The sequence below is a fragment of the Gorilla gorilla genome, chromosome 9 (genome assembly GCF_029281585.2).
Source record: "Gorilla gorilla gorilla isolate KB3781 chromosome 9, NHGRI_mGorGor1-v2.1_pri, whole genome shotgun sequence".
NCBI classification, from domain to species: domain Eukaryota; kingdom Metazoa; phylum Chordata; class Mammalia; order Primates; family Hominidae; genus Gorilla; species Gorilla gorilla.
Window position 1 is genome coordinate 102,473,279 of NC_073233.2, and position 12,589 is coordinate 102,485,867.

A 12,589-nucleotide genomic window follows, 5' to 3' on the forward strand; every position below is an offset into this window, starting at 1 on the left:
GTGGAATTTTCTTTTAAAAAGACCCAAAAAGCACGAATTTTAAAATGGCTGAATTTGACAACATCGAAATTTAGGATTTTGGTTAAAGCATTTCATAGTAAAAATTAACAAGTGATAGATAGGAAGTAGATATTTGCATATTTGCAATTTTTTTAAAAAAAGTTTTCTTCCAAATCACAAAGATGAGACACTCAACTTTAAAAATGGGCAACGGATACGACAGGCAATTTGCAGAATGGAAAACTCCAAAACTATCACATGTATGAAAAGGTACTTACCCTCATCGGTGAGCAGAAAATACAAACTGAAAAAAAAATTATTGTTTGATGCCACCCAATACACATAAGATTGGTAAAAATGAAAAAGCTGGATAATGCCAAATTTGGGGGTGGGGGTGGAAGTAATGGGAAGAAAAAGGAAGTCCTGCACAGGCCCACGTGCTCGCGCCAACCCCTACGCCCCAGCGCGCCTTCTCCACCCACGCACGGGCCCCGGACGCATTTCCAGCCCCTGCGTCGGTTGTGGATGCTGGACATCCACCGCCTGCAGGCAGTTTCGCCGTCACACCGTCGCCATCTGTAGCCAAAGCAAAACATATCCTAACTGAGACTTTGCAGCTCTTGTGGCCACTCTGGGCTCACCGGGAACATGAGTGGAAGGGCCCGAGTGAAGGCCAGAGGCATCGCCCGCAGCCCCAGGGCCACAGAAGTGGGGCGCATCCAAGCCTCGCCATTGGTGTGTAGAATGCTTATTGCGCATGGTTTCGTTTTCTCCTACCTCTGTCTCTAGCCTGAACAATGCCTTCCTCTGCATGTATCTCCTCCTCTCTGTTACGAAGTAGTGCGTTATCTTTTCTCTCAAGTTTGAGTCTTTCCAAGGTTTCTTCTAACAGTTTTCTCCTTCTAGGGATCTTGTCTGAGTAAGATATTAACGTAGGTATATTAGCCAGTAAAGAGGACTGAAGATTGGGGACAAATATGTCATTCTCTTCTACTTTCTGAGTTTTAATTTCATGATTTCGTTTTAAATTGCCTTGTAAAAAGTGATGTGCTTTCATAACATTACACGGCATATAATCTAATGCAGTTTTTCTGGCTAATTAGTATATAAAAATAAGTACTCTCACACATGTGGTTTAGATTAAACTACTGTTTCTTGAGCAACCACTATAGAGAAAGCTCCTTGCTGGATTTAGGCAACTAGATTGACCTGCCAATAAGCAAGTTTGGAGTGATGTTATTAATACAACTACATATTCTTAGCATTTGGAGCAAGTATCCAAATGAATAGTTTGTGGTCCTTATGCCTTTATTCTCATGAAGTGGTCTTCTCTGGACTTTGTTCATTTTTTAGCAGGCCAAGATAGAGTAACTTCTTGAACAAAGAGAAGTAGTTACTATGAAAAGAGAAAATACTAATGGTTCCCTTGGCCTATTTTGTGAACCTGTTTTGGCCCTGTTTATTCATGCAGAGTCATGATCTGAGCTGCTGACCCGGGGCCTCTGTTCATTTTATGTCCGTGGGCCATGGAAGCATGAGGTCCATGTGCATCTGTGCGGCATGCCCTCTGGTGAGCTCCCTGGGCAGAAGGATCTCATCTCTGCTTCTTTACACCTCCAGCTATATCTGGCGACAGTTGGTACTAAAATCAAAGTTTGACGAGTGAGGAAAACTATAGCGTGTCCTTATCCTCTTTTCTAGAATGGGCAGTCTGTTCTCATCTCTCAAGGGTTTTACCTGTTAACATTTTCTTTGCCTAGTTCATGGTAATCTAAAGACCTGACACTGTTCTTAGGATAATCTTTTGGTTTGTGACTTACCATTGTAAATCTGAACAAAACTTTTTTTTGCCATTTTAGCCTAGATCTGTTGATCTTAGTAACAATGAAGCATCCTCTAGCAGTGGCTTCTTGGGAACAAGCAGGCTCTCAACCAATGGTAAGTGCAGCTCAGCCTGTTCATTTAGTACCATTCAACCTGAATGGAGCAAGAGGAGCCCTGCCAGGCCTTACAGCAGTAGGCTTACCTCTTGCACATCCTGATTTCCTTTCCTTGAAGGATCCCCTTTGTCATGTTCCTTTGGGACTCTTTAACATAGAAGCACGTGCTGAATTTCCTGACAGTGTTTGGTAGACGGGACTCCATAGATATTAGGAAGCCAGTTTCTGTTTCTTTCTATTCACTGAAGGATTTTGAAAAAATGCTTTAAAAATCTTTATGGTGTTATATACGAATACCATTTGATCCAGCAACCCCACTGCTGGGTATCTACCCAAAGGAAAATAAATCATTATATCAAAAATTTATCAGCACTTGTATGTTTATTGCAGCACTATTCACAATAGCAAAGATATAAAATCAACTTAAGCATCCATCGATGGATAATTAGATAAAGAAAATGTGGTAACATATATAAGAGAATACTACTCAGCCATAAAAAGAATGAAAGCATGTCTTGTAGCAACATGGATGGAATTGGAGGCCATTATCTTTTGTTTTTTTTGTTTTTTTTTTTTTTTTTGAGATGGAGTTTTGCTCTTGTTGTCCAGGCTGGAGTGCAATGGCGCAATCTCAGCTCACCACAACCTCCACCTCCCAGGTTCAAGTGATTCTCCTGCCTCGACCTCCCAAGTAGCTGGGATTACAGGCATGTGCCACCACGCCCAGCTAATTTTGTATTTTTAGTAGAGACGGGGTTTCTCCATGTTGGTCAGGCTGGTCTTGAACTCCTGACCTCAGGCGATCTGCCCACCTTGGCTTCCCAAAGTGCTGGGATTACAGGTATGAGCCACCGCCCCCGGGCGGCGGCCATTATCTTAACTGAAATAACTCAGAAACAGAAAGTCAAATCCTGCATGTTCTTACTTATAAGTGGAAGCTAAATAATGTGTACACATGGACATAGAGTGTGGAATAATAGACATTGGAGACTCGGAAGGTTGGGAGGGTGGGAGGGGAGTGAGAAATTGCTTAATGGCTGCAATGTACATTATTCAGATGATGGTTACACTAAAAGCCCAGACTTCACACTATGCAATATATCCATGTAACAAAACTATGCTCTTATGCCTTAAATGTATACGCATTTTTAAAAAAGCAGAAAAAAAAATCTGAACGGCATATAAATGCCAATGCCATTGCTTGGAAGGATGGTAGAAACCTGGTATGCATGTAGCCACTGCTCTCTTTCTTCCCCTCCTGTGGTAAACATCACCATTCAATGGTAGCTCTCTTCACAGCAAAGCCAGATTTGGTCTCAGGATACTTGTCAACATGCTACTCCAAGTCACCACAATCACACGCTGTGAGTTGGCATGCCCCATGTGTTAGTCTGCTAGGGCTGCCCTGACAAAGTAGTACTAACTAGGAGGCTTAATCAGCAGAAATTTATTTTCTCACAAATCTGGATGCTTAAAGTCTGAGATAAGGTGGGGACAGGGCTGGTTTCTTCTGAGGACCCTCTCCTTAGTTTATACATGGCCGTCTTCTCCTTGTGTTCACATGATCTTTCCTTTGCATTTCTATGTCCTGATTCCTCTTCTTATGACAACAGTCATACTGGATTAGGAACCACCATAATGACCTCACTTTAACTTAATCACCTATTTAAAGACCCTGTCACCAAATATGATCACATTCTGAGGCACTGGGGGTTAAGACATCAGCATATGAATTTTGGGGGAACACAGAATAGCCTGTGACCCTGAATAAAACCAGTTAGCCAGGCCGGGCGTGATGGCTCACGCCTGTAATCCCAGCACTTTGAGAGGCCAAGGCGGGCGGATCACCTGAGGTCAGGAGTTCGAGACCAGCCTGGCTAACATGGTGAAACCCTGTTCCTACTAAAAATACAAAAAATTAGCCAGGCATGGTGGCGCACACCTGTAATCCCAGCTGCTTGGGAGGCTGAGGCAGAAGAATCGCTTGAACCTGGGAAGTGGCGGTTGCAGTAAACTGAGATTGCGCCATTGCACTCCAGCTTGGGCAACAAGAGGGAAATTTCATCTCAAAAACAAAAACAAAAACAAACAAACAAAAAAACCAATTTAGCCATCTCTTTTGTTCTGACCCTGGTGTTTTTTATTTTCACAAGCAATTGATTTCTAATAAATGTGGAAGCTCTAAGCATTAGGTTCTCCCAGACTCTGAGGGTCTGGTCCCCCGACCCATCTCATGTCTGACTCTGCTGTTCCTCACTGGGAGTTTTCCAGTCCTGTGTATGTACCCCTGTGATCCAGACACACGAATGTGCAGCCTCTGAGCACAGAAGCCCTACTCTGACCGGCCCAGTGCCCTCCATTATTTTCAAACATTATTCTATCCTTGCAAATGTTTTTTCACATCTGCCACACATTTTTTTTGTTATTAGTTTTTTCTATTTAAAAAATTTTTATTATCATTTATTTTTTATTATACTTTAAGTTCAAGGGTACATATGCACAACGTGCGGGTTTGTTACATATGTATACATGTGCCATGTTGGTGTGCTGCACCCATTAACTCGTCATTTACATTAGGTATATCTCCTAATACTATCCCTCCCCCCTTCCCCCACCCCACGACAGGCCCCGGTGTGTGATGTTCCCCACCCTGCGTCCAAGTGTTCTCATTGTTTAATTCCCACCTATAAGTGAGAACATGCGGTGTTTGGTTTTCTGTCCTTGGGATAGTTTGCTCAGAATGACGGTTTCTAGCTTCATCCATGTCTCTACAAAGGACATGAACTCATCCTTTTTTATGGCAGCATGGTATTCCATGGTGTATATGTGCCACATTTTCTTAATCCAGTCTATCATTGTTGGACATTTGGGTTGGTTCCAAGTCTTTGCTATTGTGAATAGTGCCACAATAAACATACGCGTGCATGTGTCTTTATAGTAGGATGACTTATAATCTTTTGGGTATATATCCAGTAATGGGATGGCTGGGTCAAATGGTATTTCTAGTTCGAGATCCTTGAGGAATTGCCACACTGTCTTCCACAATGGTTGAACTAGTGTACAGTCCCACCAACAGTGTAAAAGTGTTCCTATATTTCCCCACATCCTCTCCAGCACCTGTGGTTTCCTGACTTTTTAATGATTGCCATTCTAACTGGTGTGAGATGGTATCTCATTGTGGTTTTGATTTGCATTTCTCTGATGGCCAGTGATGATGAGCATTTTTTCATGTGCCTGTTGGCTGCATAAATGTCTTCTTTTGAGAAGTCTCTGTTCATATCCTTTGCCCACTTTTTGATGGGGTTGATTTTTTCTTGTAAATTTGTTTAAGTTCTTTGTAGATTCTGGATAGTAGCCCTTTGTCAGATGGGTAGATTGCAAAAATTTTCTCCCATTCTGTAGGTTGCCTGTTCACTCTGATGGTAGTTTCTTTTGCTGTGCAGAAGCTCTTTAGTTTAATTAGATCCCATTTGTCAATTTTGGCTTTTGTTGCCATTGCTTTTGGTGTTTTAGACATGAAGTCCTTGCCCATGCCTATGTCCTGAATGGTATTGCCTGGGTTTCCTTCTAGGGTTTTTATGGTTTTAGGTCTAACATTTAAGTCTTTAATCCATCTTGAATTAATTTTTGTGTGAGGTGTAAGGAAGGGATCCAGTTTCAGCTTTCTACATATGGCTAGCCAGTTTTCCCAGCACCACTTATTAAATAGGGAATCCTTTCCCCATTTCTTGTTAATGTCAGGTTTGTCAAAGATCAGATGGTTGTAGATGTGTGGTGTTATTTCTGAGGACTCTGTTCTGTTCCATTGATCTATATCTCTGTTTTGGTACCAGTACCATGCTGTTTTGGTTACTGTAGACTTGTAGTATAATTTGAAGTCAGGTAGCGTGATGCTGCCAGCTTTGTTCTTTTGGCTTAGGATTGTCTTGGCAATGTGGGTTCTTTTTTGGTTCCATATGAGCTATAAAGTAGTTTTTTCCAATTCTGTGAAGAAAGTCATTGGTAGCTTGATGGGGATGGCATTGAATCTATAAATTACTTTGGGCAGTATGGCCATTTTCACGATATTGATTCTTCCTATCCATGAGCGTGGAATGTTCTTCCATTTGTTTGTATCCTCTTTTATTTCGTTGAGCAGTGGTTTGTAGTTCTCCTTGAAGAGGTCAGTCACATCTCTGTAAGTTGGATTCCTAGGTATTTTATTCCCTTTGAAGGAATTGTGAATGGGAGTTCACTCATGATTTGGCTCTCTGTTATTGGTGTGTAGGAATGCTTGTGATTTTTGCACATTGGTTTTGTGTCCTGAGACTTTGCTGAAGTTGCTTATCAGCTTAAGGAGATTTTGGGCTGAGACGATGCGGTGTTCTAGATATACAGTCATGTCATCTGCAAACAGAGACAATTTGACTTCCTCTTTTCCTAATTGAATACCCTTTATTTCTTTCTCCTGCCTGATTGCCCTGGCCAGAACTTCCAACACTAGGTTGAATAGGATTGGTGAGAGAGGGCATCCCTGTCTTGTGCCAGTTTTCAAAGGGAATGCTTCCAGTTTTTGCCCCTTCAATATGATATTGGCTGTGGGTTTGTCATAGATAGCTCTTATTATTTTGAGATATGTTCCATCAATACCTAATTTATTGAGAGTTTTTAGCATGAAGGGCTGTTGAATTTTGTTGAAGGCCTTTTCTGCATCTACTGAGATAATCATGTGGTTTTTGCCTTTGGTTCTGTTTATGTGATGGATTACGTTTATTGATTTGCGTGTGTTGAACCAGCCTTGCATCCCAGGAATGAAGCCAACTTGATCGTGGTGGATAAGCTTTTTGATATGCACACATTGTTATGAACAGTGAATGATGAAAATCCTTCATCCTTGGAGGGAAAATTGGAGTTTTATTTATTTATCTTAAAATATATATAACATAAAATTTACCATTTAAATTACTTTTAAATGTGCAGTCTTGGGAGATGAACTTCATTTATGTTGTTGTGCAATCATCACCACCATCCAACTGTAGATCTTTTTTCACCGTGCAAAATGGAAACTCTGTACTCATTAATTAATAACTCCCATTCCCCCCTCCCTCCAGCTCCTGGTAACTGCCATACTATGGTAGCTTGAATTTTCAGAAACCACCTAACATCTTTTGAAACCACGAGCAATGGCTTATATGGACAATTTAGTGAGGGTAATAGAATTAAGGATTAAATACATTTTGTGATTGTCCTTGGAAACTTAGACTCCCCTGAGCAGGGGATGGACAGCATTTGAGCCGGTAGCAGTTCCATGTAGGGTGGTTTCATACAGTGACTATGTCAAAGGCAGTGGTCATATAGAGTTCTGGAAATTCATATTACTTTGCAGTAACATTTTGTATTTTTATAAAGTTATTTTCAACATGCCAGAAAGTCAGCATCTCCCGTACTAATTTAAACAGAAAATACTCATTTGGAAACAGATTTTAATTTCATGTTTTCTAGAAGCTGTCAGTAAGTGATATGCCCTGAGGTGAAACACTGGCTTTTATTCTTATGGGGAATGACCTAGAATAAAAACTGATGGCAATGTTCTGGGCAATTTCTCTTCTTTTCTTTGGGAAATGTCAGATTCATCTTCTTTCTGGGCAGAAGTTGCTGAGGACAGAAGTTAGTCTGTAATCCTTCAGGCTGTTACACAAGAGCTAACGGCAGGAGAGCTGCCCTCCCTAAATAGGTATGGAGAAGGGAATGGGGAGGGAGGGCTTTCTCCTTAGCCAAGAAGTGAAAGTCTACAATATTACAAGGGCAAGAACTAACTCAAGATCTGTTTTTGTTTTCGTGAGACAGGGTCTCGCCCTGTCGCCCAGGCTGGAGTGCGGGCGTGAGTATGGCTCACTGCTACCCCCACCTTCTGGGCTTAAGTGATCCTCCCACCTCAGCCTAGGCACATGTCACCATGCCCAGCTGATTTTTTGTGTTTTTGGTAGAGACAGGGTTTCAACACGTTGACCAGGCTGGTCTCTAACTCCTGAGCTCAAGCGATCCGCCCGCCATGACCTCCTAAAGTGCTGGGACTACAAGCATGAGTCACAACATCTGGCCAAGATCTGTTATTTTTAACAAAACGTTCTGTGTTTTCTTCACGATTTTCCGTTTTTAGGCTGAAGACTTCTGTAATAGTCATGAATGGTTTCAGCAATATGGGCAAACTGTATTCAAAACCACAAGTTTGGATTGCAATGCATTTTTGACATAGTAGTTGCAAACAGTATCACTAGAATGAAATATTAGCTGTTACCACATTCTCTTCATGTTTTAGATAAATATGGGATATCTTCTGGTGATGCTGGAAGTACCTTCATGGAAAGAGGTGTGAAAAACAAACAGGACTTTATGGATTTGAGTATCTGTACCAGAGAAAAATTGGCACATGTGAGAAATTGTAAAACAGGTACCCAGTTTTATGTTACTTACTTTTTTAATGTTACCAAATCTTGCTTAAGGACTTCCAAATTCTAGGTCTAAAATAAATAAGTTCATATGTTTGCTTAACAGATATTTACTGATTGTCTTCTATGTTCAAGGCACTGTTAGACGCTTTAATTTTCTAGCCTTCATTTTCTCTTTTATTAATAGAAATAATATCTTCCCCCAAATGACATCTCACTTTTGGAAAAGATTTTCTTCATATACTGGGGTAGGAGTTAAAAAGATGTTTCTTCTCTTTCCCAACATGGGAAGTAATAATCTTTCTGGACTTCAGCTGTAAAAAGAAAGACATAACCTATTTGGGGGATTCTTTACCCAGATTCCAGGCTCACCCATAAAATTGCATGCAAATTGTCAGTATATGTATCTTCTGGGAAGTAGGTCTGTTGTTTTCATTGGATTCTCAAAAGTCTTTGTGGCCACCTCACGAAAGTTAAAACTCACTGATGCAGATCAGTGTTTTCCAAACTTTTTAAACCAAAATAAGAAATATATTATTATCCAGCATACACACACTGTCCACACACAATTAAAGCAAAAGTTTCATGAAACAATGCATCTCTTCCTTTCTGTTTTATTCTGGACTTTTCATTAAACATGCGATTCACCTCACCTGATTTCATAACTGCAGCACTAATGGGACCCAGCTGCCGTTTGAAAACTATCATATGTAGACGATCTTGAAGGGTCTTTCCGGCTCTGACAGTCTAGGTTGACTACTCTTTATTTATATGAGCAGCTAAAATATGTTGCTTTCTTATTTCCTCAGGATCTGGGAGAACAAAAGAGATCTGTTATTTAACTAAAATAGCACAGAGATTTCTTGCTCCTACCAGATATATACCCCAGGTTGAAGCTGAGGAAATACTGAAGCACAGCTGATACCTTGCATTCCTTACCACCTTGGAGTCTCTGGGTTGCTTTCCTCCATGAGAAAAGCAAAATAGCATCTATTCTATATCATTCTTTTCTTTTCTTTTTTTGGAGACAGCGTCTCACTCTGTTGCCCAGGCTGGAGTGTAATGGTGCGATCTTGGTTCACTGCAGCCTCTGCCTTCCAGGTTCAAGCGATTCTTGTGCCTTAGCCTCCCGAGTAGCTGGAATTACAGGCGTGGGCCACCATGCCCAGTTAATTTTTGTATTTTTTGTAGAGACAGGGTCTTGCCAGGTTGGCCAGGCTGGTCTTGAACTCCTGGCCTCAAGCAATCCACCTGCCTTGGCCTCCCAAACTGCTGAGATTACAGGTGTGAGCCACCGTGCCCAGCCTCTATATCATTCTTTTCTATAAGACCAAAACTGGATGATTCTCTGTAAGGGGAAGTGAGAAGAACCTCCTTTGTACCTTCCTGGATTCTACCCTGGGGGGAGCTTACACCATCCTGATCACTAACTATATTGTGGCCATCTCTGATTTTGTCCTATAGACTTTTAAGATGTGAATAAAAATGTCTGTAAGGGGCTGGAAGTCCCGGAAGCACACATGGCCTCCATGTGTCTGCAGAAAACAGAAGCCCAGAAACCCTGTCTGTTTTAACGTCGGAAAAATGACAGTTCCTTCCTCTCTCCCCAGCCTTCCCCTTAATCTCTGAGGGTCTTCTCTGAGATTGTTTGGTCTAACCACTGATATAACTTTTTCAGAATTTTCAGAAATATGATTAACTTTTGATTATCTGGATTTCCCAGAGGTTGGGGGTTGTATATTCATAGTAAGAACCAGACTGTTTCTTTATAATATGAGAGCAGTATAATTTCAGAGCAACATCTGAAAATATTACTTGAGCCGATTTGAATTGCAGAGAATGAGAGCAGGAAGGCAAACTTTGAAAGGTGTCCTGGAATGGTTGAGTTCAGATGCTTCTCGTCTCACAAGGACAGGAATGTCAGTGTCTGCTCGTATGTTCTTAAGAGGCCTGTTTCATGCATGATCCCATTTTAGCTCCCAAAGGTGTTATTAGGCTGCAAGTTTTAGGATTTATCCTGTGTCACTGTGCAAAAATCCTTGCTTTAAAGCAACTACTATGCATAGGCAAATACATTTTTAAATGGTGTGATTAATATTAACATGATGTGATTTCCTGATTAAAAAATTGTTTTTTGTTTGTCTTCTTCAGGTTCCAGTGGAATACCTGTGAAACTGGTTACAAACCTCTTTAACTTAGATTTTCCCCAAGACTGGCAGCTATACCAGTACCATGTGACATATATTCCAGATTTAGCATCTAGAAGGCTGAGAATTGCTTTACTTTATAGTCATAGTGAACTTTCCAACAAAGCAAAAGCATTCGACGGTGCCATCCTTTTTCTGTCACAAAAGCTAGAAGAAAAGGTATAGTATGATTAGTTTTTTTACTGTATATGTGGGTGTGTGTTTATTATATGTGTATACACACACACACACACATATATATGCATATGCAAGGAGATTCCAAAAGGTTTGTGGAAAAATAGAATTAAAAGGTAAGAATTTAAAAAACTACCTTTATTTCTTACCAAGAGTTTTACCAAGGTCAAGACACTTTTATAAGCAATGATATCAGCCATTTAGTCCATCCCTAGAGAACTAAGGGTCCTGGGAATTTAACCACATCAGTGCAGTCTTTTTTAGCTTATTAACGAAAGAAAAATGGGTGCCCTTTACAGATATTTTAAGATTATAAAACAAAAAAGTCAGAAGGAGCCAAATCAGCAGTAAAGTGTATGCCTAATGATTTCCCATTGAAACTTTTGCAAACTTACCCTTGTTTGTTGAGAAGAATGAGTAGAAGCATTGTTGTGGTGCTCTCCAGGGAAGCTTTCCTGGCCATTTTTCTGCTCAAGCTTTGGCAAAATTTCTCAAAACACTTTCATAATAAGCAGATGTTACCATTCTTTGGCCCTCCAGAAAGTCAACAAGCAGAATGCCTTGAGCATCTCAAGAAACTATTGCCATGACCTTTGCTCTTGATGGGTTGGCTTTTCCTTTGACTGGACTACTTCCACCTCTCGGTAGCGATTGCTCTGATTGTGCTTTGTCTTCAGGATCGTACTGGTAAAGCCAGGTTTCATCTCCTCTTACAATTTTTTGAAGAAATGCTTCAGGATCTTAATACCATTTATTTAAAATTTTTATTGACGGCTCTGCTCTTATCTGCAGCTGATCTGAATGCAATGAATTTGGCAAGTGTTGAATGGAAAGTTTGCTCAACTTTAATTTTTTAGTCAGAATTGTATAAGCTAAACAAATTGAGATGTCTGTGGTGTTGGCTATTGTTTCTGCTATTAATCTTTGGTCTTCTCAATTAGGGCATGAACAAGATGAATTTTTTTTCCTTGCAAATCTGTATAGATGGTCTGCAGCAGGCTTCATCTTCAACATTGTCTCATCCCTTCTTAAGATGAGTTATCCATTCGTAAACTGCTGATTTCTTTGGGGCATTGTTCCCATAAACTTTTCATTATACATCAGTTATTTTGCCATTCTTCTACCCAAGTATCGCCAAAAATTTGATGTCTGTTCTGGCTTCAATCTTAGCAGAATTCATATTGCTCTGACAGGGGCTCTTTTCAAATTGAGGTCTTATTCTTAGTGTCTCACACTGGATCCTGTTAGTATGAGTTTATTTTGGTGCAAAATTTTTGAAATCCATGCATAGTTTTTTCATAATATATATTTTCCATGAACTTTTTGAGGTCTCCTCATATATACTTATATATTTAAGAGATTAGTTGATTTTCATGACAATTGGAATGAGTGAATCACTCCTTTCCTTTTTCCTGTTCCCTTGCCTGAGAGCTAAAAAAAGACTTCCTAATTAAGATTTCACTAGCAATTGATTTCTTAATTATGAAGCTGGTGGTCTGGTATTTTTAAAATAAGAGCTGTAAGTGTCCTTGAAATTGGCACCTTAAAAAATAATTCCCAAAGTAGGCAAGACTAAGAAACACCATTTGGCCTATGGCTTCAGAACTTTAAATTAATTCTACCTTTTTTTGCTCCTGCACCCTTGTGCCTGTATGTCCAAATAATTTTACATCAATTTTTGATTCTAGAATTGCCATTTATTTAACTACTTGCTCGATCATAAGAAATTATGAGTTATTTATATCAATTTTTAAAGTTTTTTTAATGCAACCATTGGAAATAGCTATTGTGTATTTCATATTCCTGTATCCACCTTTTTACACATTTGACATCTTCAGTC

At 40.0% G+C, this 12,589-nt stretch overlaps 1 protein-coding gene across 4 annotated transcripts in view; it reads left to right on the forward strand.

The window, feature by feature from the left end:
- Nucleotides 1-426: 426 nt before the first annotated feature.
- PIWIL4 (piwi like RNA-mediated gene silencing 4) overlaps nt 427-12,589 on the forward strand; it is a 54,325-nt gene continuing 42,162 nt past the window's right edge. Inside the window, exons 1-4 of one of the 4 annotated variants that reach the window (XM_004051987.4) lie at nt 427-735; nt 1,860-1,938; nt 8,239-8,370; nt 10,520-10,734. In XM_004051987.4, coding sequence (XP_004052035.2) covers nt 649-735; nt 1,860-1,938; nt 8,239-8,370; nt 10,520-10,734 — 513 coding nt within the window. In that variant the 5' untranslated portion in view covers nt 427-648. Of the gene's footprint in view, nt 736-1,014; nt 1,571-1,859; nt 1,939-8,238; nt 8,371-10,519; nt 10,735-12,589 lie in introns of those variants that run through there. The other 3 variants (XM_055356100.2, XM_055356101.2, XM_055356098.2) reach the window with 3 other exon arrangements.